General features: G+C 38.0%; 1 protein-coding gene across 1 annotated transcript in view; it reads right to left on the reverse strand.

The window, feature by feature from the left end:
- TG (thyroglobulin) overlaps positions 1-26,632 on the reverse strand; it is a 139,899-nt gene that overhangs the window by 62,205 nt on the left and 51,062 nt on the right. Inside the window, exons 31-41 of the mRNA XM_048939555.1 lie at positions 26,266-26,403; positions 25,020-25,196; positions 23,446-23,557; positions 22,903-22,982; positions 20,983-21,126; positions 17,841-17,906; positions 9,917-10,051; positions 9,080-9,244; positions 7,355-7,577; positions 4,781-4,874; positions 2,076-2,235 (exon numbers count right to left, since the gene is read on the reverse strand). Of these exons, the coding sequence (XP_048795512.1) occupies positions 2,076-2,235; positions 4,781-4,874; positions 7,355-7,577; positions 9,080-9,244; positions 9,917-10,051; positions 17,841-17,906; positions 20,983-21,126; positions 22,903-22,982; positions 23,446-23,557; positions 25,020-25,196; positions 26,266-26,403 (1,494 nt within the window). The remainder of the gene's footprint in view (positions 1-2,075; positions 2,236-4,780; positions 4,875-7,354; positions 7,578-9,079; positions 9,245-9,916; positions 10,052-17,840; positions 17,907-20,982; positions 21,127-22,902; positions 22,983-23,445; positions 23,558-25,019; positions 25,197-26,265; positions 26,404-26,632) is intronic.

The raw sequence follows: 26,632 nt of genomic DNA on the forward strand, positions 1-26,632 counted from the left end.
TAGATATCTGCATGCCTTCCGTAATGAAGTACTGAGATACCACAGCTGGTTTAAGTAGCAGAACAGAATGTAGTGGAGGCCAGATTACTGATAGCCTTGCTGATCATAAAGATACTCACAGCACAACAGCCATCACTGTAATTCTCCTTTCAGAAGTACAGCAAATAACTAAATATATGGCTCTGGAAATTACAAACTTCTCCTATAGCCATAGCTTCAGCTGATCAGGTCAAGCCACTAGAGTGAAGCAATGGCAATAAATACTCTCTGGACTGTTTTAAGAAACCTAATTCTAAGAGCTTGTTGCAAGCATCCTGAAAGCTCCCCAGAGGAAGTGAAATCCATGTAAATGTTACAGCCACACAATGTGCCTTGCTACGTTAGTATGCTAAAGAGGAAAACCAAGGAGGGAAATACATACAGTTCCTTCTGCTCTGGTAAAAACCACAACCAGGTTGTGAAATGTACTGTGCTGGGGAACTGGGACATGCACTGGTATCCACAGCACTTAGCTTAAAAGAAATGTGTCCTTTGACTTCTTGAGTGAATCTTTTTCAGTCCTTGAATCATAGCCTATGGTATAAATCTCATGGGCAGTATTTTTACAAAAAAAAAGTGTTACACTTTTGGGACCACAGGAGAATGAAAAGAAACTGGTGTTCAGGAGGAAGTAGACAATGTCAAACATATGCATTTCTGTTATTACTAAAGTGGAGAAAAACAATGGTGCTAAATTTAAAAATAAAGATCCTGTTTCATATAACTTCACGGCCTGTTTTAGAAGAATCAGGCCTAAAAGACATGACCATCTTCTTGACCATCATCCCTTGCCATCTAAATCACTGGCAATTCAACTTCACGTTTCTGAGTGCAGAAACAGAGATGAGATCGCTGGTAAGAATGCGTCACACTTACAGCATTAGTGGTAGACAGCAAATCAAATAAAACTTTCAGTGTATTCAAAAGTACAAGTGAGTTTTAACTCCTGCAAAAGATCTTTCAGTAGGATGCCAAATCAACAGCAGAACTAACAACAACAACAACAACAAAGGAAATCTGTTGTTTTCCTCTCTGTCCTTCCTCCCTTTGCAATTCATGGCAAGTCAACAGGACATTTCACTTTGCTTAGTTGGACAATGAAAATGATATTGCTTAAAAAGTGAACTATTCAGAGTGACTTGCTAACAACCTTGCTCCTAATGCCCCCAAAATCCTAAGAGGATTATCCAGACAGGATCTTTCCTGTTTGAAAATGATGGACAACTTCCAATGGACCAGGATTCATCCAAGACTTTCAGCAAGAGGAACTATCCACATGAAAAAGCTGTTAGAAAATTCATCCCGATCCCTCAACTATGGGCTTTAATATAAATACTGCTATGTAATATTCAGTCCAGAGAGCAGTTTCCACTTAGCAAGAAACCTAGGTGAGATTCGCAGGGCTGAACGTTAGTGGGTAATGTGTGAGCAGTGCTGCGTAATGGAACATTGCTCAACAATTATCCACACACCCTTTGACTCTAGCCAGAATGCAGCCACAGTATCGCTTTCACAAACTGAAAACAGTGATTCTTTCCTCAGATACACCTATCACCAACTTCATGTCTAAAAATAAGCAAGGAGTCTGTGGTGTGAACTCTCTAGTTGAAGAATAGGCTTTGCTGAGAGTGAGCTTTAAACAAAAGAAGACAAAAGGAAAACAATGGCGAATATCTGCAGCAGTAACCCCAAATTAGGCAAAATACACAGTGTTGCCAACAATGAATATTCAAAAGAGTTATGTAGCAAACTACATTTGTCTAGTATTTGCAAGCGTGGAAAAAAATAAAAGGATATAAAGGATATACAGTTACTAATGTGTCCACTGGAGAGAATAAGGATTATCCACCAGGTAGAGAGAGCCAGAACTCCACTTGCAGTTATTTCTTGGCCATTTCCACTCCTTCTCCATAATACAGGCAGAGATACAGGCTTCTAAGAAGTCCTAACTAACATTTTTGTTTGTTTTTAAGCATAACTGGTACAAAATGCAATTAAGTCCACAGTTACATTTATTCTAGAAATCCACAACTTACCAACACTAAGGAAGCCAAAAACACCAACCCTGTAGTTTGCTGTTACAACAATTGTGTTACTGATTGCAGCGAGGTATGAGCCGTCTATGATGGTCTTTCCTGCCTCAGCATTACCACTCCCTCCATTGTGGAAGAACAGCAACACTGACAGGTTTTTGACCTGCAGCGACAAACAACTCAGTTAGTATTCCTGTAGCCAACTCACCGGTGAGAATACAATCTTCCCAATTAAAATTATCTAAGCTGTTCATAGCTCTTTAACAGTGAGCATGATGACAGGACCTCTGTTTACAAGACTAGGCCTAAACTGTCCATAATGAACTTCACATCATTTAAGAGCTTCCACTGAAACATGGCGTTTAGTGTGTGTTTTATTGTTTTTTTTATCCCCCTTGCAAAGAGCAGTGTAGCCTGTTCTCAAGCTAGAAAGGTTTATTTTAGAATGCAACCTCAGTTTTACATTTAGCATGCTCAATCTCTATCATATCTCTATCTCTATCCTTGGGACCATGCAGAAAGAGGCTCTTCTGTTCAGTAGAGTGTCGCACATGCACACACACACACACACACACACACACACACACATCCTACTTTCTGGTCACAAATATATGCACTGATACGGCACAACTACCTCCTGTCTCTCCCTCTCAATTATTTCAGAAGCTTCTTATGACCACCATACGGTTACCAAGGAAAACCCAGAGAGTGCACAAACTGAAACACACAGCTTTAAGGAACTTCTGATTCTGTGGAAAAAATAACTTAACTCACTGTCCCTTGTCACTGGTTCTCACTTCTGCACAGCATGAGGCATGGACAGAAAGATGAGGGGAAAAAAAGAAGAAAGAACTTGTTTTCCCATGGAAATTCATTCTAAAATATGGCTATGTTGAACCATGGCAGTTAAGACCACAGGAAACGTGATGCTGAGTTTGCAGGAGGTGTTTAAGTCCACGTTGGATGGGGACCTGAGCAGCCTGGCCTAGTACCAGATCTGTAGAGTGGTGGCCCTGCTGTGGCAAGGGGGTGGGAACTTGACGATCCTTGTGGTCCCTTCCAACTTAAGCTATTCTATGATTTTATGACCTTATGATTCTATAAGAATGGGAATAACACGTGCAGGTATCAGCAAAAGGAGAGAGGTTATGTTTTCTGGTCTAATTTCGTGGAGAGTTTCAAGCCTTAATCTTGCCTTTGAAGCCTCTTCAAGTCAAGCTGAAATGCTCTAGTAATGCCTCAAGTGGTAATGGTTATAGGCAGAAAAGAGTATCTCAGGAGTACCAATTTTATTTGGAGGGTTATGTGGTACCCGTAGCTATGGAAGCAAAATGAGGTGATGTCATTTGTCTTTTTCAGTGCTACGAGTCCTTTGGTGGCAGGGAGTAGTACCCAGACAATACACTAGTTCATGCTTAAGATGCTACTGAACAACCTCTGTATTTGCTGCTCTCCAGGGGATTCTACACTTGAAATTTACTTAGCTAGTTTAACTTTCCGCGGGAAAAAAAATGTAAAACCATAGCTCTCAGTATGCGAGTGAAAAATAGAACTCGCCACAAGAAGAAACAGGAAAATGCCATGCCATCTGCTCCCAGATACTTCTGCAAAAACAGAAGTTTTGGTTTTCTTTGGCTGGCACATATGACGCAGTGACTTGACCAGGCATGCTCCTAACTCATACCTGTACCAAAAGACAAGAGGCATAAAGTACAGTACTACAAGGAGAAAAGCCAAGCCTGTTTATTCTACCAGGTGGCAGAAAATGCAGTGCATTTGAATGAGTTATCTTGAAAGCAGCACTTAAGCGGAGATGGCAAACTGCCTGGGAGAGCAACCTGGTGTTTTCAGTAAGTGATGCCTATACTGAAAACAAAATGACAGTCTGGGACAGCAGGGAGAAAAGTCTTCCTAGTGATTAAAAGGGCCCTGCATGGGGCTGTACGCTCTGCTGCCAGAAGTAGCTCTGAGGTAGCCAGGCCAGCTCTTTCAAGGCATGCAGTGTGACAAAGACATCTCTTGGTGTCACCTTCTAAAAATTATGGTGGAAATAAAAGTCTTGTTCCTTTACTGTGTGTCCACTCATCAATGAGACTGGCATATTATACAGTGTCTTCCTCCCCAGCCCCCAGGGGCTTGGCCAACCATCTCAGCATTCTAACACAAAGCTTTATTTTCTATCTGATTGCAGTAAGAAATTCAGGAGTTTTCACATGACAGTTTCTCAGGTTGCACCACTGGCTCAGTCATCTTTGAAAGCCCTATTTTAATGCACTGTTGGCAGGGCACAAATTTAGCATTGCTTTCTACCCTCATTCCTCAACTTTGCCTCCGTGGAGGTCAACAGGGAAAAAGTCAGCGTGCGCTGCCACACAACTGCTGGTGGTATTTGGTCAACTGGACACATCATATCACTTCAGAGACGTTACCATTTCTGTGCCCAGACTCTCCTCCTTTGCTGCCACCTTCCGCTTGTGTTCTGTTTCTCTTTTTGTCTCTTTCATGTCCAGCCTTTTAATTTTCTACCCTCCAAGTTAGCCAACAAAGTCTGCAGGGAGTAAGTTTGCACCAGGAAAAACAACTGAGTGCTTAATTTAACCTCGCAGCCTTTGTGAACACTACATGGAAAACAGTAATTTGCACCCATTAAAATGCTTTGAAAAGAGACAATGCTTAGCTACAAAAAATTCTGCTCATCTCCTACTTACTGCGGTGACAGGAACAAAGACATTCATATATAAGCAGTCTTCACTGACAGAGTATAATGAGGTCTCTCTGTCTCCTGGCTGCCAACAAGTTGACCTATGGAAATCAAGAAAATTGCAATGAAAACTTGTACTCTTTTTCCTCCACTGCTATTTGTTCGTATCTTGATGACCTGTTTGAGTTTGTAAGATCTTTAGTTCTGTGGATCTCAATATCATTTAACATTATTGCCTTCTGCAAGTCAGTTAAGAAATAGGTAGGTTGTATGCACCCATACGAATGCAAAAAAACCCAAACATTTTGTATTTTTATAACTCTAATTCTTCCCTGCAAAAACCAGCACCATTTTAAAAAGATGGCTGTATTTCATTGTGTTTTTTTTTTTGTTGTTGTTGTTGTTTTTGTTGTTTGTTTGTTTGTTTTTGTGGTATCTCATGAATAGCACCAGCACCTCCATTTCCTAGGATCTCGTTTTGCCAGGACTGACTCTGAGGAAAGGCTGCCACCTGCTGAGGCAAGTCCACAGCTCCTCCAACAGTTGGATATTGATATACTTTATTTTTTCTTTTTTTCTTTTTTTTTTTTTTTTTTTTGCCAGAAGTCTCTGTTCAGATCCATGTTGGTGTTAAGAAAAATTTCTTCTCAGGAAGAGCAGTTTAAGGACATGATTTAGTGGGCATGGTGGTGACGGGTTGATGGTTGGAATAGATGGTCTAAGAGTTTTTTTCCAACCTTAATGATTCTATGATCTATAAATATTTATCTTTTTTCATTAATGGAATTAGTCTAATGTGAATTTCTTGGATAAAAAAGTTGTACAATCCCAGTATACTCAGAAATCTACTTGTCAACATTTTTTATACACAGAGGTTGAGGTGTTTCTGATTCTCCAGTGAACCTCCACAGTGCTAAGCTCAAAAAATGTTTTTGAACTTAAATGAATAACAGAAAATAGATGCCAAATGTTTCACTGGCACTGAGAATTCAACAGATAGGAGCAGATTAACTAAGGTCCGTAAACTTCTTGTCACTGCAATACTAGACATTGTCTTCAGTGGGAGACCATGCAGGTAGCTGAGCCTTACATAAGTCCCAGCAGACACCACAGTGTTTCTGCATATTCCAAGAGCTGATGGTGTGTATGCTAACCTAACAACATTGTTCACCTGAAGAAACAAAAGGTCGTGTCTCACCAGATTCCTCCAGTGTACCTAGTTAAGGCTCAGTGCCACATGTGGTTACGCTTTAACACCCCTACAATTCAGGTGCAACCTGATGAGATCACTAAAGAACAAAGACTCTTCAAACTCTCACAATGTCATACTCTTCACTCAGTTATTCATGGGCTTTGCTAGGAACTTCTGGTGACAGATCCTGAGTAATGGAGGGGCCAAACAGCTTTCACACAGCTGACACGTCTTTAAATCTGTAGTCTCAGGACAGAATAACACAGGATCTCAGTAGACCTTAGGTTAATATTAGCTGCCTTGGAAGCACTCAAGACACTAAACTTCATCTCTCAGTCCTGACTTCTGGAAATCCCTATGAAGAAGGCCTATGAAATCCTTCCACCAGCTTCTCACCTTTTCACTGTTTTGCATCTTCAATTTTGTGGTGTTTTTTTTAACATTTTTCCTCACAGCCCTTCACTTTGTATGCTCTGTATTTTGCTATTAGATGCCCTACGAGAAAGAAACTTCATTTACTGCTGCATTTCTATTTGCTGAAATTCTACCTGCTGCTTTATACACTTCTAGGAGTGTCACCCAATCCTTGCTTTCTTTCATTAAGAAATACACGTTTAAAAGTGGTCATTTTGGTCTCCCAAATGAAAAGCTCAAGTCATGTCTTAGGGCTAGATGAAACACAGACATGCACACAAAGCGTGTATCTGTCAAGTACCTCCAACCTAAACTCTGTGAACCGACTGAGCAGTGGCGTCTATACAGCACTGAAGAGACAGGACTACCCACAAGGGAACACTAGATACAGAGACTTTGGAAGAATGTAACCCATTTGCTAACACGATTCCTATCTTTTGAATCTTCTTAATACATTACTTAAAATGCATAGTGCTTCAGTCCTATGACCAAGGAATTTAACAAATATTTTCCTTCTAAGAATTTTTGTATAGTAAAGGCCAGTTGGGTCCTGACCTAGATGAAACTTGGCTGGTTAGATTCTGGTCAAACCAGCATTAAAATGGCCCTTGTTTGATTCAATACTCCACAGATTTGTGGCTTAACAGGACCAATTTTATTTATTTATTTTTTTTCTGTAAAAACTGTAGATACTCAGAAGTAAAATGGATTGATAGTAGATACTATATGTGAACTTAAGCATAGATTCAAGTCAGTGTACCTAAAACTTCCTTTTTCCTTGAGCTGCTTGCATGCATTCACAAATAGATGGAGAAATTATTCCTTTTACTAAACTTAAGTTTAAACTTAAGTCCCATACTTATTTTTATGCTATGGGCTCCTTTGCAAGAAAAGATGTAAATAATTTTGCCATAGCTATTCTCATACAACTGGGTGAAACAAGTGTTTCTGTGGATGATCACAGGTGTTCCTTACCGAGTCACAGTAGCATTCCAGGTTTTCTCCCAAGCAAATGGTTCTGGAGGATTAAATCGTCTCTCTGCAAGAGGAGGTGCAGCGTAGGGAATCCCAAGGAACTGGCTGATATTTTTCCACTCTGTGCCGATCCGTACTGCCTGGGGTTTGCCGATCAAATCCCCATGGGATGGAATGTACACAGATGGGGCCAAATCTGATTCAGAAGTAGGCAGTACTAAATCTAATGGGGTGGAGAGAAAGAAAAAATAATTTTCTCTTTTAAGTTAGGACCATTTCAGAAATGAAAAATATTCATTTGAAATTCAGGCAAATGGGACTGTGTAATCTGCTTCCATAAACGGGACATGGATAAAATTATGTTGTTTCTCCACTTGAAATACGTCATGTTGTGCAAGATGTTAGCTAATAGGTACAGACATTTATCTAATGTGCTCTCAAAGCTCTTTCTCAAACATTTTTTTTCCATTAAGACATTGCATTAACATCTATATTTGAGAATTTTTATAAGAAGATTTTCAGATTCTCCTCCTCTCCCAACTCTAAAAACCAAGATATTAAACCTTTAAATATTTAAGCAGGTCAGAAATAAGAAAGATAACAACACATCTCATTGGTTTAGGCTGCCACCCGGACAGATTTACATCTCAATCTCCTTATTTTTTGATTGTAGAAAATTTTGAAATGTTCCTCAACATGTTACACTTTTGCTTTATTTTGTTTTAATATAAGGATTACCTGGACTATTGGTCACATATACAAAAGAAAATTCTTTCAATAATCTTAAGTAATTTTTTTACTCAAACAGAACTAAGAGATATCAAGTACTATTCCACTTATAAAACAATCTATAACATAGGTGGGAACTAAATTCTAAGGCATGTGACTAAAACCAAAGCAGTTTATAAATACACCCAAGACTAGCTTTTGCATCAGCCAGTGATTTCAGTTCATTTGATAATGATAAATCCATTTATCTCTCAGTGAGTTTGAACCTAGAAGCTTCTCATTAACTGCCATTTTTTTTACAGTAACTTCAGTGAACAGAAAAGGAAATATTTTTCCCCTCTCCTCTTATTGCTACCTGGTTCCTAATAAAAGATATAATCAGTGTCAAAAGAAAGTATTATCAAAGAACGAAACAACAGAACTTAAAGCTTCAAATAAGCACAGAGCAAAACAATAAAATCTTTATCTCTAGACACCTCTATTTCTGTCTGAAACCACTTTCACTTCTTTTAAAAGTTGACCTCAGGTGTTTGGGTTTTTTTGTGGCTGTTCTTTGTTTTTGTTGTTTTCTTTAAGAAATATTACTTAAGACTTTTGATTGATAATGAGGTTTCACCATTCTTTGTGTTATTCATAGAATTTAGAAGGAAGGAGAAAGAAATAATGACTGCAGATTAAGAGGAAGGAGCTGGACTTTTGTTACTGTTTGTTTGTTTGTTTGTTGTTGTACCATTCTGTACTTTCCAGAACTTATTTTATAGGCCAGGCTTCCATTATTTTATTTCCTTCAGCGGTTAATGTTACGATTTTGTGTGTGTTTTTTAGGGGACATTTTCCCATACTACTCAGTCTTAGTTACACTAAAATAATAATGGATACCTACCTAGAAAACTTCTGTAATGCTTGTGTCAACTATTTCCTCACTCTCTCATAAATGAGAATTGCACCCAGGCCACCAGAGTTGAGTTCCTCCATTCATAACCTTACAGCTCTCACCTTGTCTCCTGTAGATGTACGTAGCTGGCTCTTTGAGTAGAACCTGACAGCTGTGCCCTTCTAGACCATGTGAGCATATCTGTGTATCGGGGTAAAAAAGGCATCTTATTGCTGAAGCCTGGATTTCCAGGGTAACTACTGCGCACGTCTGGTTCCTTGAACATGCTGTGAGGTGAAACACGAAGAAAAAGAACAATCAAATTTGTTCTTAAAGTGTGTTGTATTAAATTGTTATGAAATGCTTGAAAGAAATGCTTCACAGCAGGTCAAACAACATTACTTAATTCTAAGGCAGAGTAACTGGAATAAAATGTCCTTATATTTCCCAAGTGCTCTCCAAACTAAACAAAGGTTATAACAGGCTTAAAATGGAGCATTACAGCAAGAGAGCTGCTCTCACAGATTTTAAGAGAAATAAATCTTCTAATAAATCACTGAGGACCTCAACTGAATTCACACAGTCCCCAGGTCAGACTCCTGATCAGAGAAATTCACTTCTTGTTACTACAGCCCAACTCGTGCTTCATCCCATTCACAGGTTATCTGTCCTTGCACACTACAGCTACCTGTTACTTTATGTAATGGCACGTAGTTCTACCACATCTTTCATATGGATCCAGTTACATAAGAGCACTTCTTAATTGCTCTTTAGAAAATAATTACATCAGGCCTTCCATTATTTGCTACTGTATTCTCAAAATGGCTGAAGAACAGATTTTTTTAAATATGTAAATAAGTGTATCTATATTGGTTGTGGGGATAGGGAAGGAACTGTTCCTGATGTTTCATTCTCATAAGCCAACGTACTCTGAAAAGTTATGGAGAAACATTTCCTACCAGATAGACAATAGTCTTTGGCAGCGGCAAAACCATTGGATATTTCCCTGCTAACATGCACAGCTTCGAAGTTTGAGATGGTTGAATCCACAAGAACAGAGGACACATTTAAGGGTTGCCATGTATCCAAATACTCTGTAAAATGAATCATATAAAATAGTAGAGAAAACAGTAGAACAAACAAACATGCACAAAACAGCAACAAAGAAATAAACAAACAACAACAAAACCACCAGAGGAATATCATATAGAAGTAAAAACACTAAACAGTTATCCAATGAGAGGCTTTCACAGTCCTCTACATCAACTCAGAATTAATGACGTACAACATTCAAAGGATTTGATTGGCTGGGGGGATCAGTCCTATCTGCAGAGGTCATGCACAGTTTAGTTTACAAAGGTATTCATTTATTAAAGAAGAAATTGAGAGCAGCTCTGTTCAGGTCTTACGCATCAAAACCTACAGGCCTACTTACATTGAAGGACGTGGATCCTATTACTTCCACACACATGCCTGAGCAGCACAGCAACAAACTCCATTGAAGGCAAGTAAGCATCCTACATATGACCAAGCACTTCCAGACAGAAATATAAATCTCTATATATGACAGGGCTGCTGTTCTAGGGTACGCTTCACCTCAGCCCTAGTCAGACAGGGTAGGTGTCTACATCTGAATTAATTACACAGGAATCCTTTCATTATCAGGAGGAACAGACAGTTTTAGGATGCAAGATCTCCATCCTGATTTAGATGTTTACTTTGGGATGAGGAAAATCATCACATGGACTTCACTGAATACAAGATCTGGATGTACATATTGTCTCATAGAATCATAGAATCATAGAATCACCAAGGTTGGAAAAGACCTTCAAGATCACCCAGTCCAACTGTTCACCTATTCCCAATAGCTCCCACTAAACCATGTCCCTCAACACAACATCCAGCCTTTCCTTGAACACCCCCAGGCTCGGTGACTCCACCACCTCCCTGGGCAGTCCATTACAGTGCCTGACCACCCTCATGTTATTAGCCGAAACAGACATGTGTGTTGCCTGCATTTTTCTACACGTACATGGGTATGTGCGATACAGATTAATTCTAATATGCAACAAACTCTGACAATTTCATCATATTCTTCTCACAATTAATTTAAAATAAAAATAAAAACCCATGAACATTTTCTCATACATTGATAATAGCTATAGGCTATCAATTTTACATACGCAGATAAAAAATAAAAGAAAGCTCAGAAAAGGACATGCCATTGATTAGCTTAGTTCCATCCCACAAATCAATATGTTTTAAAAACAAAGTGGCCTTAATGTGTACAGCTGAATCCTAAACAGGAAATTGGTGTTACCCTTTCTGCCTAATTGTAGGATGGGGACTGATCTTAGTCAGCTGCTGCCCTGCTATTCTTGGCGAGCAGTTCTTGTCCTGTTGCTTCAGTTCATTTACCACACAGAACACAGATGCAAAAGTTATGATTCATTTGGTTCATTTCATTAAAGATTAAAGACCCCTATGTTAAAAGACTTTTTATTTTATCCCTTTATGTGGGATAGAGCAAAGTGAATAACACATAAAGGCACAATGGTCGCTTTCTAGCCCATGCTGAAACACAGAACAGTGACCATTCACGTTGCAAGAACTAACAGCTCATATCTAAAATATCATTTCCTTTGCTTATTCTTCACTCTGAATCCCACAGGGGGCCCTTTCAAACTCCCACTACCCAGGTGGGTTTTATGTTCCTTTGCATTTTCACTCCTGGAGGGAGCATTCATATTTTCATACCAGATTTATACCGATAACTTGTAGTGCTTTCTTCTTTCCATTATTCTGCCCAGCTGACCCCAAATGCAGAAACACTAAGGCTTGTTTTGATGACAGAGCATGGCCCTTAGACCCAGAGCTATTCATGGCACCACTGCTGGCAGATATTTGTTGGAAGAAAAGATTTCACCCATTGGTTATTTCCTTCTTCCCTTTCTCCCACCCAGCTGCAGATGCAGCAATGCCCAGAGGCCATGCACATCTGTGTCATTATGGGGGCAAAACAGAACTTACTATAGCTGACATAAACTTGCCTCATCTAGAATCTGCTCTCATAGGGCACACAGCATCAGCCTGGCATTGCCTTACTGAAAATGCATAATACACCTGAGGGGCTGGAACACATCCTGGCTTATATATAGCTTAGGCTCTGCCCTTCTAAACCACATTTTGGAAATTACTTTAATTGGATAATTACAGTGCACTGAATCCAGCCAGCCCTGTAACTTTTATTGCAAAATTATAGATGTCCCACAAGGAGAGCTTCTTTCTTCCAAATGTTCTTGTTTGGGTAGGCAAGATTTTAAGAATGGATTTGCAAAAGGGTCCCCACCGGTCTTTCTACTCAAGTCAGGAGATCACAAGGCTGAAATAGATTTCCTCAGGGCATGCAGTCCAGCCTCCCACTATCACACTTGATTTCACTGTAAAATCCTCTTCATAAAGTCAGCAAAATCTTCATAACTGACTTCAGTGAAGGCAAATAAGGGTCAGTTCTGAGTTTGCTGGAAAATCTGACATTAAGTACAAGGAACTAGAGATACAGAAGTACACTAATATAACAAGTTAAATGTAGAAGAAAATTCATGATCTTGAGGAGATACGTAAATCAGACGAGGTGAACATGAGGTTAAGGAGGTACATAAATCAAACATTTGGGTCTACTGTGCCTAATTCGGATCTTGATTATGAAGATTGTAAACCATATCTAATAGTCCAGACTCAAGCCAAAAAAGCTTGCACAGAACTCAGTGTTTTATATTCTTAGGCTTCAGAGGTTTTTGTTCTGTGTGCATGTGTTTAGCGTTTTTTGTTTGTTTGTCTTGTTTCTTTGTTCAGTGAAGGCTGCTAGGCTGTCTGTACCAATAATCTCTGGAAACAGTGCACTGTCAACTCACAGTAGACCAGCAGAAAATATGATTCTAAAATAGAGTTGCCTCCCATTTTTGTCAGACTTCTGAGATTTGAATTACCCAAAATGAGAAATTTTCTTAAAACTCCTGCGTAATAACTATAATCAAACTTCAGACAAACATGTCCCAGACGATCAAATGTGTTACTTTTGGCCTTCAGCAGCAAGCAATAATGCTATTTTGATGTGAAATGCAAGCTTTCTTCCTCCTTCAGTACTTCCAATTATAGTAAATGGCATAGAACAGCAATATAATAATGTAACTGTACTAGGCATTTATTTAGTTTAAAATAAGTTGTTTCTCAGTAGGGTAAAATCCTCTTGGCTACAAAGACAGAGTAATTCTAGCAAGGAGGTCCATTGTGCTGTATGGGGCATAGCAGACCACTTCTTAGGAATGGATGAAAAAGGCTGTCTCTATTTTAATACCAAAACTCCCTCTGAAACATTCCCAGTATTATGGGAGGGGAGGGGGGGGGGGGGGGGGGAAGGGGGGAATGGATGCTATTAATCACCAACAATCAGGAACACTTGGAAACAAGAAAGATTTCTCAGAGTCTTGTAGGCAAGACATGAGTTTGTTTTCAAGATAGTCCACCCAAGTGTCAAGTCATTTTTAGATGTTACTCCAAAGGATAATATTCACTTTGTGAAGCCTTCAGACTCTGTTTTAGTGCTTTGCTTCACTAAGTAGCAGTAGGCTACAAGTGTGCTTGCAGTCTCAAGAAAGCCAAGGGGAAAGCAAGATAAAAGACATCAGATGTCCTAACGCCCTCCAAGCCTTCCATGACCTCACTGGATTGATGACATGGAGGGTCTCCTCAGCTGAGTACATTCTGTGGCACCTCTACTATCACGAGCATCTCCATTGAGACTGGAAATATCTCCAGTGCTGAGTATCCTGATGGGAAACAGGATTGCCATGGGAGACAATCCTGTGGCTACTGCTCAGTGCTGCATCATAGGAAGGATGATAAACATGAAGGAATACAGAAGATAGAAACACAAAGTATCTAACTGATCATTACATCCACATGCCTTGGCAGTTTCCCAAGGAATTATTTAATTTGAGAGGAATGGGAACTGAGCCCATATGATCCCTCCCCACATTTCTGTATGTAATCTGCAGTCACATGCAGAGATCACCACCAGCAGCTGCCAAATCTTAGACATGTAGATGTACCCAATCTAAAACTGAGGAACTTGAAGACACTAATGCTCATTAAAGTTTGGATAATTACTATACACAACTCATAACTATGATGATAAATTTAAAAAAGCAGAAATTAAATAACAGTCTTGCTCCTCCTTTCCATATATTCAGGAATACTTACAGGATCTTCATTTTGCTTTCAGTATAAATAAGACAAAGCCAGGTAAGATGCTTCATAGACCTTTTTACTTCTTTCAGTCTTAGTTATAAAGACATAAAAATCCCTGCCAAACACCTCTAGGTAAGCTGCATTCAATGACAGCACTGTATAATATATATATCATATGTGTTTTTTTTTTAATCATCCTGTATCTTCAGCTGCCTGCAGGAAGTTCCACCTAATTATAAGACTGGTCTATTTTGTCTTTCAAAGTAACATCCCTCCACATTCACAGAAATCAGCAGATTTCTTTTTTAAATACTATCATCAGTAAACCAAAACTGCAGAATGACTATATTAGCATTTTCAGCATGGGCGATTTTAAAATACCAGCTGTCCTCCCATAGTTAAAGGTCACACATCATATCTAAAACTAGCCACAGATGGTTCCATACTCAGTCTTGTCACAGCACATGCTCTTCTTCAGGGGAAAAAATGCTCCAAATGCCACAAGTAGGACTTTCCCAATCTGTTCAAATTAACTACTTTTTGAGTATTATTTCTCAGCTAACAGAAACTGGGCCATACTCACAACATGACAGCAGGAATATGGTCTGCTCCATGTGATACAGAAATCAAAGCAGAGAAAACAAATAGAAGTATTACTTGGGTTAAAGATGAAAACCGCACATTCCATTAAATCTCCTACAGATTAATGATGAAAATGACTTGGAGAGTTCATTCTAATATCAGAAAGTGTATCACAAAAGGGCAAACAGACAAAGGTTGATGAAATAACAACAAAACAACAAAAAAAATCAGGCAAAAGGCACAAACCAAACAGCAGCATGCACCTCACCAGGCAGACAGCAAGCATTATGTTATTGCAGACTAACGGGGCTTTGAATGAAAGTTAGAAATGCCCAGCATTGCTGCTTTGGGTGTGCAATGTGGGGAGTATGAATGGGAGCTCTGTACGGAGAGAGGAGTCACAGGGCTATAGCGGGCTGCTGGGTGAGTAATTCTGGTAAAGGGAGTACTGCATGCCTTCCGCTTGGTGTCCCTTTCCAGAGGCTAATCTTGCATTGGGAAGGGTTTTTTGTATGCTGTTCTATGACAAGATAGAGAAAGAAACTGCAATTGGATATTATTCTTGCTGTTACAGATTCAAAGGTCTAGAGTTTTTATGAAAATTTCTGTTAATCACTATGAATCAACATTTTCAAAAGCCCAGATTGAGAAACAGAAGGAAAACAAATATATGACTTTGCTCAATTTGTTTAGGAAAAGTTTCAGTGAAGAACTCTAAGAAATTATTTGGATGAGAGAGAGCAATTTGGTCTTGACTTTCATCAGTGTAAGCTATTGATTCTACGATCCCTTAATCCTATAGTGACTGCAGTAGAATTCCCCTCTGTGTACGGAGGGGATGGATGGATGGTGCCTCGCAATCCCTTGTCTCCAAGGAGTTCTACCTTCAGGCAGATTTTAGGATATATTAAATTGTTCTAGCTGTCCCTTGCTGACTTTGGCCCATTAAAAACTCAATATGCAAATAAAACAAAATCAACAAATAAAAGAGATTCTGAGTTTAAATAACATACAAAGTGAGACAAAGTCTATCTAGCACTGGGAGAACTGGCACTGTTGTAGATCAAAACACAAAACAGCTTTTGGGTCATTAACATTTCTTTTGAAGAGTGTTCTCTAGACTAGCTATTTGGTGGGGGGGAAATAGAGAATTTTAACGTTTTATCACTAAAGAATGATACTTTGCATTGGAAAGACTATCTAGAGATGGGTATGATAGAAGATTTTAAGGGTAAAATGAATATCTCACTTGCTATGGATAACTTCTGTGCAGCCTCAGAGCAAAAATCAGACAAACAGGTTTAATTACCCTAAGTATTGTTTAGGTCACTATCTTCCTACTTAAGAATGCAAGAAGAACATAAAAGGAAAGTCACAGAATATGTACTAACCACACTGGTTAGAAGAAAGCTTTAATAAATCATGGAATCATAGAATTATAGAATGGTTTGGGTTGGAAGGGATCATTATGATCGTCTAGTTCCAACCCCCTGCTATAGGCAGGGACACCTCCCTCTAGACCAGGTTGCTCACAGCCCCATCCAGCCTGGCCTTGAATGCTTCCTGGGAGGGGAAATCCACAACCTCACTGTGCAACGTATTCCAGTGACTCGCCACCCTCTCAGGAAAGAATTTCTTCCTCATATATAGTCTAAATCTACTGTCTTCAAGTTTGAAAACATTTCCCCAGTCCTGACACTCTGTAAAGCAGGATTCTGTTTATCCTACAGTTTGTGAAGGAATAGAATTGCCCACCTTACAAATTACCTGCTTAGCTTTTTCCAGCATTTCTCATGAAAAATAATTTCTGCCTACTCATAAAATAGGAATTTTCCTTTCACTATATTAGAACACTAGAAAAGCACAATTTATACCAGCAAATACACATTGCCTGAACATGAACATAACTGGAAGTCAAAGATGATAAGAAGATAAAACAGCTAATAATAAATCCTGAACTCAGTGTTGAAAATGCCATGATTAACAATCTCTTGCAAGTCCTGTTGCAGCCGGTTTAAGTTAAATGGCAAACGGAAGCAAATTAAAAGGTCTGTTTACGATCAAACAGATAGTCAAGGGTAGAGATGGATGAGACTCTTCAATTTCAGTCTAACCCAAAGGCTAAATTGAGTTACAGAATGGCTAGTCAACCTGTTTTCTTGCTGTTACACATAGCATAGCAGACATTCTATGTATTTTTTGAAAGAATGCATCAGGAAAACCTCTTTAAAATTTGTATGTTTTTAGGGTGTAATAAACACACTGCCCTGAAAGTTCAAGTTTCATTTATTAAGAGGAACCACTCATGAAAGAGCCATAATATTGATTTACTACGGGAATGAAATAAATAAAGAAAAACAGTTTTTTGGGGCTCAATTCTGAATAAACTTTGAGAGAATATTCCCAAACTTGAGGAAAGCTGTAAACAAGGACTAGAGGCAGTACAATTTATTGTTTTTCTACATCAATTCTAAAGTTGTATAAATCTGCCTTCACTTCTAGGGGTATTTACCCTCCCATTCTCTCCGTTTTTAGGCACAAGTCTTTAAAGGGACAAACTAGGTTTACTGATATTGACTCCGCATTTTTATTATATTTATTTGCATTGATCAGGAAACTCACTGTCACTCTCAGCTGCTTCAAAAAAGTGCTAGAAACCCCAAAACAGCAGACCCTAAAGTAATAACCAGACTTCTTGGAGGCTTCCCTTGACAGAGATCCTCTCTGCTGATCACTGCACTAACATGTGAACACATATATGTTGAAACTCCTGGTACATCTGCACTTACAAATGATACATTGCTATTTGCAAAATATTTTGGCTCAGATTAGATTAGCACTCTGGCTGACCAAGCTTCTTCCATTTAAATGATGCATGACTAACAAAAAGCATACATGTTGCATCTGAATAAATAAACTCATGAGGAACACCACTTCATTACAGCGTGGCCTTTAGGAAAGCAAAATAAAGGATGTTTTTTTTATCTATCTATCTATTTATTTATTTATTTTTCTTTTTTTCTTTTGGTCTTAACACATGAATGCACTTACCACTTTCTGGCCTGAAGGGCAAACTAACGGTTGGACACAGGTTAGGCACAGTGTTCATCAAATCAGCTGAAAGTAGAAAACACAAAATAAAGTCAATGCTATAGTGATTCCCATATCACTTGTGGAATGTGAACACTGCATCTTCTCATCACTAACACCAAGAACAAGGATCTGAGCCTACTTTGCTATTTAACCCTTTTTGGCTTATTCATGAAACAGACATTCCTCAATTTATGTATTTGTAAGCATTCCTACAAACAGTTTGCAGACTGCAGCTCTTTTTATGAATAACTCATTTCAGTAGTTCTTTGTTGGTTTTTTTCCATGACCCACTCTGTACTCAGTTTCATGCATCAGAAGAGACATCAGATTTTCTGTTTCCTGATTAGGAAACTGGATTTTCTCAAAAGAGAAAATTAGGAACAAGACAGTTTCCAGAAGGAAAGGCTTCAAATTAAAATTCAAATACTAATTCATATTTTCCACTCATGAAGCTTCTCAGTTGCTAGCATTTTCCTTTAACATAAATAGCGAATAATATCTTCCCTCAGGCACTCATATTTCGTAAAGTACTTCAACTATTCAAACCAGTTATAAGCCCTCTACTACTATCCAAAGGTGCCAAAGATGGATCAGATTTTTTGTTTCTTTCACTTTGTACTGCACATGCATGCAGCCAATAAATATTTCCGAAAAGTCGTGGGTTTACCACATTCGATGACATCTGTGAAAAATTAGGGCTGTATCCAGGACCCTATCTTTTTAAATAGTATGTTCACCAACGGCTACATGACTACATATACATGACTACATATACATACTTAGCCAAATTGCTAGTGTGCTGAGCGGCACCTGTCAGCTCCACATGGTGACTTAACATATTGTGAAACACAGAGTACTTTTCTTCAACAGCAGGCTGTGGACTAAAACCAAAGACCCACCTCATATTAAACTCCTGCTATCTACAGTAAATTCTTCCCTCAGATTTCACTCTTTTTACCCTTCAGTGTCAAAGTCTTCTTGTTCCTCTTCCTGGTTCCCAGACACCCAACACACCAGCAAAACTGATACAAATTTTTGTCTGCAAATATCTTTATTTGCATACACATCTGTGCCTTGCTATCTGTTATGGTGGAAAAACATCTGAAGCTTTTTCATTGCAGAAACATCATCTTTTCTTCTAACACTCCCCCTTTTGCATATACTCCTCTACTTCATTCCTCTGTCCGTGAAGCAATCAGTATACTTTCTTTTTAGTTGTTTCTTTATCAATGAGAGGAAAAATTATTCCACAAAGTGTATCTATACCTCTGATATCTCCTTCTCTTCACTTTGCCTTCTTACTGCTCCTCACTCTTTTCATCTACTTTTCCTCTAGTTGCATCTCTGCTCCCTCTGTCCACAGGTCCCTGATATTTTCTGTATTGTCAATAGGCTGTTGTTATCTCTCTTGTTATGCTCAGACTTCCTCTCCCCAAGCCCACACACTGTGGATTTAGCAAACTCTGCAATTTCAGCGATGGACCCTCAAGTCTGTGCTGTGTCTCCTTGAACAGAGGTGGCACCAATAAGAGGAGATGTTCTAGTGGGCAGAGTACTACCGAAGAGCTTGAAAGGTTGCACAGTAAGTTCTTATTTCAGGGACATTCAGTGTGAATGCATTTTACCAACACTATAAAATGCAATGCACTGCAAGGATATCTGACTTAGCTCTACACAATTTGAATGGATTATTTTTATGTCATGTGCACTGAGAATTATGTATTGACATTGTGCCTCCCTTCTCTACTCAAAAATCAGTCCTTCCTACAAGACAGCAAGGAATTTAAAAGTAGTGAAAAGTGCTCCTGATTCCTGTTATTTGGCTCAAATTGTTTCCCAGACTCTTTCACTGTTGCCAGACTTGCTCCTGCGAGACCTTCCTGCTTAAAGTGGGGTTCAACAATTTTCTGTCCACATAGACTTAGCAAGGGGTTTGAGGCTGTACTCCACAAGGATGACTGAGATGTAACTTAAAGCTGTTTCACTGCATGTTGTGCACGGAAGTGCTAGCTTGTGGGGATAAGACCATCAAATTCGCACTTTATCCAACTTTCATTCTGTAATACCATGATTACAAGTACAGGAGGTCTTTAGGTTGCGTGTATACACACTTCTATCATGGAATTTTATACTTTTTTGTGTGGTTAGCTATCTTAACACAACTGAAATAGTAGCTTTTTAATAGAATGGTTTTAAAATGACAAATTCTCTGGATATCTTGAGGTTTTACGTTAGCTTGTGGTTTTGACCTCTTCTATTACCAACTAAAATGTGTTTTCATTTTCTTTGACAAAACAACTTCTTGGGTTACCAAATTTTTCCCAAGATTACTCATATTTAATCAGCATGTTTTAAGCTCTTAAACAAACAAACAAAAAAGCTTTTAACAAAACAAAACAAAAAGTCAATAAATCAAAAAAAAATTTTTTTTTTCATTTTTTCTTGGTTTTCACAACCAGCAGTACTTTAGGGGGGAGTTTTCTATGTTTTTCTTTTGTTTTAATGATAATCTTTCAAAAAGTAATGGAGACTTTTATTTCACTATGGGAAAGAACGTTCACTTTGACTAAATTGATTTTTTTTAATTTCTCTTAAGGAAACATGCTAACCTCTCATAACTTTTGTTCAGTTTATTGCCTGAATAATACCACGTTACCTTGGAATTTGGTCTTGACACTTTCTTCACCAAAGCAGCCAAAAGTGAATTTTAAATTCTGTAACAAACCCAAATCTTTGAAGTCACTCATCTACGAATATTATTAAGGCAAGCAGTGAGAAACAAAGAATGATGTCTTGACCACGGCTGTGCAGAGGAATTCAGTATGTTTGGGTTCCCTCATAGATCACAAGTCTCACCAGTTTAAGAAATTCAATTAAACCTCTAAGATATTTCTATTCCTTAAAAATTCAGATTAAAATACACTTTTCTTTACTTCAGGCATTATTGTCTTCCTTGTCTATTGCTATTCTTGTTAATTGCCCATATGCCTAAAAGTTAAGCCTTTTATGCATTGAAGAGTTCTATGATTCTATGAAGGTTATTAAGAAGACTGAATGTGCAGATACCAGTTGGAAAGTACACGTGCCCTGGAACACTCACCAGGCTTCTGATACCAGCCAAATGGATGTATTCTGACTTCAGTGTCTGGCAAACTACAATTTGAAATTTGCCAAGCACTTCTTGATTCCTCAGCACATGTCTGAATTCCTAGGCTGTTCAAAGTCAGGCACATGATTTTTCCTCCTGCCAAGGAAATATGTGGTTATAGCAGTGATGAGGAAGAATTTCCTCTTCCAGACAGTATCTTAAGGAAATTGAAAACGATGTGATTCCATTGCACATTAAAACAGATCTCACTGAATTGGAAATCAGATGAAAATACCTTAAACATACAAAGTTTTACTATGGGTGAAAATAGTGTAAAAAAAAATAATCAGACTGAAGTCAATGTGAGGGAGGGAGATACCAAAGTTATAACCCAACTAAGGCCACTAGGGGCATTTCTGCTAAGCAAAAATTTTGAAATCCTGCCGCAAGGTCAGTGTCTTTGAGCAAGGAGCCCTTTCAAATTAATTCAATCCTGGAAATTAAAAACCTTCATGTATATTGAAACACAGCATTTACTTAACATCAAAACAAAAATTCTGCCTTTCAAGGAGGTAGGGTGAATATTTCAGTATCTAGGAAGTATTGTAGGATTTGAAACAGAAGTGTTATTTAAGATTTATTTTGGTTCATATTAAAATCACTTCTGAAATTCATCTTGACTACAGTACTGCCAGTACTGGATGTCAGAAATACTATAGGCAATAAATATAATTTCCTATGTTTGATGTTTTAAAATCTGTAATTTGTTATACTTAAAAGAAACTTAAATTCATAATCAATTAACATTTTGAATTTCATATAATTTTATGGAAATATGAAGATTGTCTACTGCTTTTGATTTCCACATTCAAATCCGAAAAACAATGGATTTATTTTTTGGTCTATTCTTTTTTGACTGTGTGAAAGCCTTTCCTGCTTGCCAAAAAAAAAAAAAAAAATTAGATTTTTCTTCAGTGAATCTTAAAGACATAAAGCCTCAGGCAGAGCTGGTTAGCACCCATTTCTAAAAAACAAGGTTTGCCATTTTAGGTCCTTAAATCAAAATTTAGAATAAAACATTAACAATTTCTTCATTGGCATTGACCTGGATAGTATCCAATTTTAAATACCTACTAAAGACTTTCCTTTAAACACAGCACTTACTTTACAGTCCCTGGAGAGAAAGAAAAATATTTCCAGAATAGTACTCAGTGACTCAGTCAACCAAAGCTCCTAGGGACACTGTAGCTTGTTCCTATGAAGATTTCTGCTGATTATATAGAGAGCATAGTGTGACAATACCCTTAACTTAGCCATCTCAGGTCAGTAAAATATGCTTGTTTGACTTTTTAAATGCTTTCCGGTAACACATACTTGCTAAAATACTAAGTGTGAGAGGGTAAGCAACCTCCATCTCTCTCCAACTATGCTTCCTCAAGTAAATGACCTACATTCGGGAGCAGGAAAATTCAGATATACAACAAAAAAATCAGAACAAAAAAATCTAAGCTATCCCAGAGTAACCACAGACATTGTGTTCTTAACCTGCACTTAATTTCAGAAATACTTAGGTTTCTGATAAGCTTTTGAAAAAAAAAGTGAAACAACAAAAATCACAAAAAGAAGTCAAACATATTGGAAGAGAAGCCAATAAATAAGAAATAACAGCTTCCTACAGTTTTATATGCTTGAATATCACACTATTGGAACTGTGGCCTCTCCAGAAATCCTTTTCCTAAGGTTTTCATAATAATTTCTGATAATTTGAGCATGTTCATTGGGGTGAACTCGTAGAAAGGGTCATCATCACTCAAAAAGGTGTTAATAAGAGTTAAGATCAGCAAGGGCTTTTAAGGGTGCCTTTTGTAGGAAAAGAGTAGTAAAGTTTGGAATACGAAGATTGAAAACATTTTTTTAATATTAAAAAAATACCTGACAGCTGATTGACATTTAAAAATCCAAATCCTGTGCAACAGGGGTCAGCATCACACCAACGCTCACACTCAAAAAAGCTGAAAACAGAAAAACATCATTATTTTAATATCATTAGTTGTCTGCTTCTGTCCTAGAGAAGGGATGATGGAATATTGCATATAGAGGAGACACCAAGAACCTGTAGTGATGCCTCATGGCTCTTTCTGCTGTATAGACATTTCTGCACATTTTCTATTTTCTAGAATATTTTGATATTTTGATTCAACTTTCTGAATACTTTGCTATCTGCCCTAAAAATATCTGCATCAATTATTTTTATGTGTTATTACCAAGACATAAAATTCATAATGAATTAGATACTTTGTTATTTTTATCTCAATTATAAATTTCCTTTGTATGCCATTTTTCTTTGTTAAACATTCTCTCGAATAAATAATGCTATTTTTGTAGCACCTGATCCCCCTCAGCTATAGAACATGGCCTTGGTACTCAAAACATAGTTAAAATTTCAGTAAAAACAAAGATTCAGTGATGTCCTACCCATTTGAAACTGCTTTTCTGCTCATGTCAGTCACATTCCTCACTGAGATTCCTGTTGCTTTCTGGAATGGTACACGTGTGTAGAAGCTCTTCACAGTACTTCTCAGAGTGACTGGTACAGAAAAGGGAAATAAAATTGGGGAAAAGATCACTTTTTCTTTCTAATTTATACATATTTGTCAAGGAATGACATTGTAAGTGTAAAGCTTATGTTTCTATGCCTTTGTCAATTAAAAAGCATTTTTTATACTATTAGTAGACAACTGGTAGTTATGTCTAAAGATGAACAAAAATCCAACAAGGTTTTAAAGGTTGAAGAAAGCACATTGCCAAGGAAAAACTTCTAAGGGCTTCAGTTTTTTATCTGTACTGACATGACTCAATCATCTTGGTCCGAAAACTGGATAATAGTTATACGTTTGAGGAATCCTTTGTGTATGCTCATGTATAATTCTGTGCTGTAGTGGGGCTCCCCAGCAAGACATGAATTAATCATTTAGTTCTGTGGATATCTATATTTTTTGCAGAAAAACTACAGATTCCCATGGAGTGAGAACAGGCTTGTTTGTCTCACTTTCCTCATGTGAGCTCTGGGAGAAAACCAAGAATTCAAACTCCTCATGCATTCAAAATGCAGAGGTTAAAATCCTTAAGTCTGTAACTCTAAATTTGTTTTATTTATACATATATTCAACAAGAATGCATTCATGTTCTTCCAATTTTTGTACTGCTTAACTATCATGGAAATTTTAATAGAAAATGAAAGTATTGACATCCCTATGATGGTCTGAATCCATCTATATTATAAAGAAGCCTAAGATTGGTACACAGATTATCTGAACTACCCTTGGCCTCTTTGAATTGAGAACACTAAAGCAGAGAATGGAATTTGTGGTTAATATCTTTCCACTAGACATTGAAATGTGGTACCAGCACTTCTACAACTCCTCTTCAGGGAGTTGTAAAGAATGTTAAGGTCTCCCCTTAGCCTGCCCCTCTCCAGACTGAATAATCTCAGTTCCCTCTGTCACTGCCTGTAAGTCTTGTGCTCCAGTCCCTTTCACAGCTTTGCTGCCCTTCTCTGAACATACTCCAGGTCCTCAGTGTCTTTCTTGTAGAGAGGGACCCAAAACTGAAACAGCACTAGAGGTGTGGCCTCAACAGCGGGACAATCACCTCCCTGCTCCTGCTGGCAGCACTATCTCTCATATAAGCCAGGATGCCATTCACCTTATTGGCTACTTGGGTACACTGCTGAATCATACTCAGCCAAGCATTGACCAACACCTCCAGCTCCGTTACCTCAACACAGTCTTCCCTTGTATCATATCACAGAATCACAGAATCACAGAATTGTAGGGGTTGGAAGGGACCTCCAGAGATCATTGAGTCCAACCCCCCTGCCAAAGCAGGTTCCCTACAGTAGGTCGCACAGGTAGGCATCCAATCATCATATCCCAGTACTCATTCAGGCTTTTTATCTCAGATTCAAAATGGAAAATTGAAATTATTTTGGCTTGAATTTCCAATTCAATAATAATGTATGCATTACAAATTCAAGATCCATCACTTACCTATTTTACGGTACAATGCCTGTGGCTGCCAGGGTAGTTCAGTACGACAGTTTTCCAGCATTTGTTCAATGTTACCATCACAAATCTGTGCCTCTGGATACAGGGTACACACAAAGTATGTGTCTGCAGTATTTTGGAGATCTGCCATTTGACAAAACTCATCTTCCTGTGCACAGCCTAGGAGGCAAAGCCACTAGAAGTTAGCCACACTAGGGTTTGTTCCTCTCTCTTCAGAGTACTTAATGGCATTGATCAGCAAACAAATAAAAAAGATATTATTCTATCACAGTGCAAGTTAAATAGGGACAGATTCTGTTTCTAGTTATGCTGAAGAGCAGGTTTACTTGGACAGCACAGAAAAGGAGCTACACCACAGCTCTTTGGATAGATATGTTCTCCAGGTGTGACAAGCACAGGCTCAGGTTGTTTGTGTCACAAACACAGTAACTTAAAAATCTCTATTTTTCACTTTGCATTAAGTTTGGCACACAAAGCATGCAATCAGAAAAACTCTGTCACTTATTCACCTCTTACATTAAGTAATGGACAATGAAGTTAAATATTTTAGGAATATTTATAAATATTTTAGCAAGCTTTTGCAATCAGTTTCTGAATTATTATCACAGGACACAAAAATAGACATCACTTTCCTACAATTAACCGTTCAAGTCATTTGCTTGCAGAAATGTGTTCTGAAATTTTCCTTCAGAGTAATAAGTCACTTTCAGAAAAAAACAGAGTAGTCAAATCTTATGCAAATTTAATTCACAAATACAGTGGCAATGACTTCTCTAAAGACAAATGTAAATGCTTAAACATGCACATCTCCAAGGAATTTTTACAGTAACATTTATGCACTGTACGTATAGTGCTCTCACTTCAGAATACCTGCTAGTCAGAGCTAGACATTCTTCTCTGTTTATCATATCCAAAGCATGCTTTATTCTTGAAATACCTTGTTTTACCTTCTCATTTTACCACTGTAGGCAGTGTATTTCCTAGTAGCATAAGCTGTATCCATAATAGGGATACCCTGCTTATGAATGATGAGTATCCTTTCTGTCACAGTAGACAAAGTTTGTAAGGAAGAAATAGATGTCCTCTCCCATTAGCAAATTCAGTGTAGCTGAATTCCATGAAAATTTTGCCCTGAAAAATCTCTAAGTCCAGCATTTCTGCAGAAAGATTTCAGTTAATTTTTCTCTCCTTACTATCTTGCAGAATAACTGTCTACGAGATATCTTACGTGTGAGACACCAAAGCATAGCTTCTTCCGCTGAGTACTTCTGCCTGAAGACCCAGTACTGCTGGTAAGGAATAGAGGAGTTTGGGTTGCTTCGTATCTGACTGTCATCCATTAAATAGAAAAGATCCTTTGTGGAATCTAAGATTCAAACAAACAAACAAAGAGCTCAAGCCCACAAGAATAACTTAATTAGGGTCTGAAATAAATCATTTTAAGGTAGGTAGCGCTGATAGTACTGCCTCTTTTTTTTTTTTTCCATGGAAACTACAACAGATATTAAAAGAACAATATCACAATTTGATAGAGCAAATTCTCAGCTACAAAATACTGTTTTTCAACATAGTCACTATCATTAGCTGTGCATTTT

The sequence above is a fragment of the Lagopus muta genome, chromosome 3, assembly GCF_023343835.1.
Source record: "Lagopus muta isolate bLagMut1 chromosome 3, bLagMut1 primary, whole genome shotgun sequence".
In the NCBI taxonomy this organism is placed as follows: Eukaryota; Metazoa; Chordata; class Aves; order Galliformes; family Phasianidae; genus Lagopus; species Lagopus muta.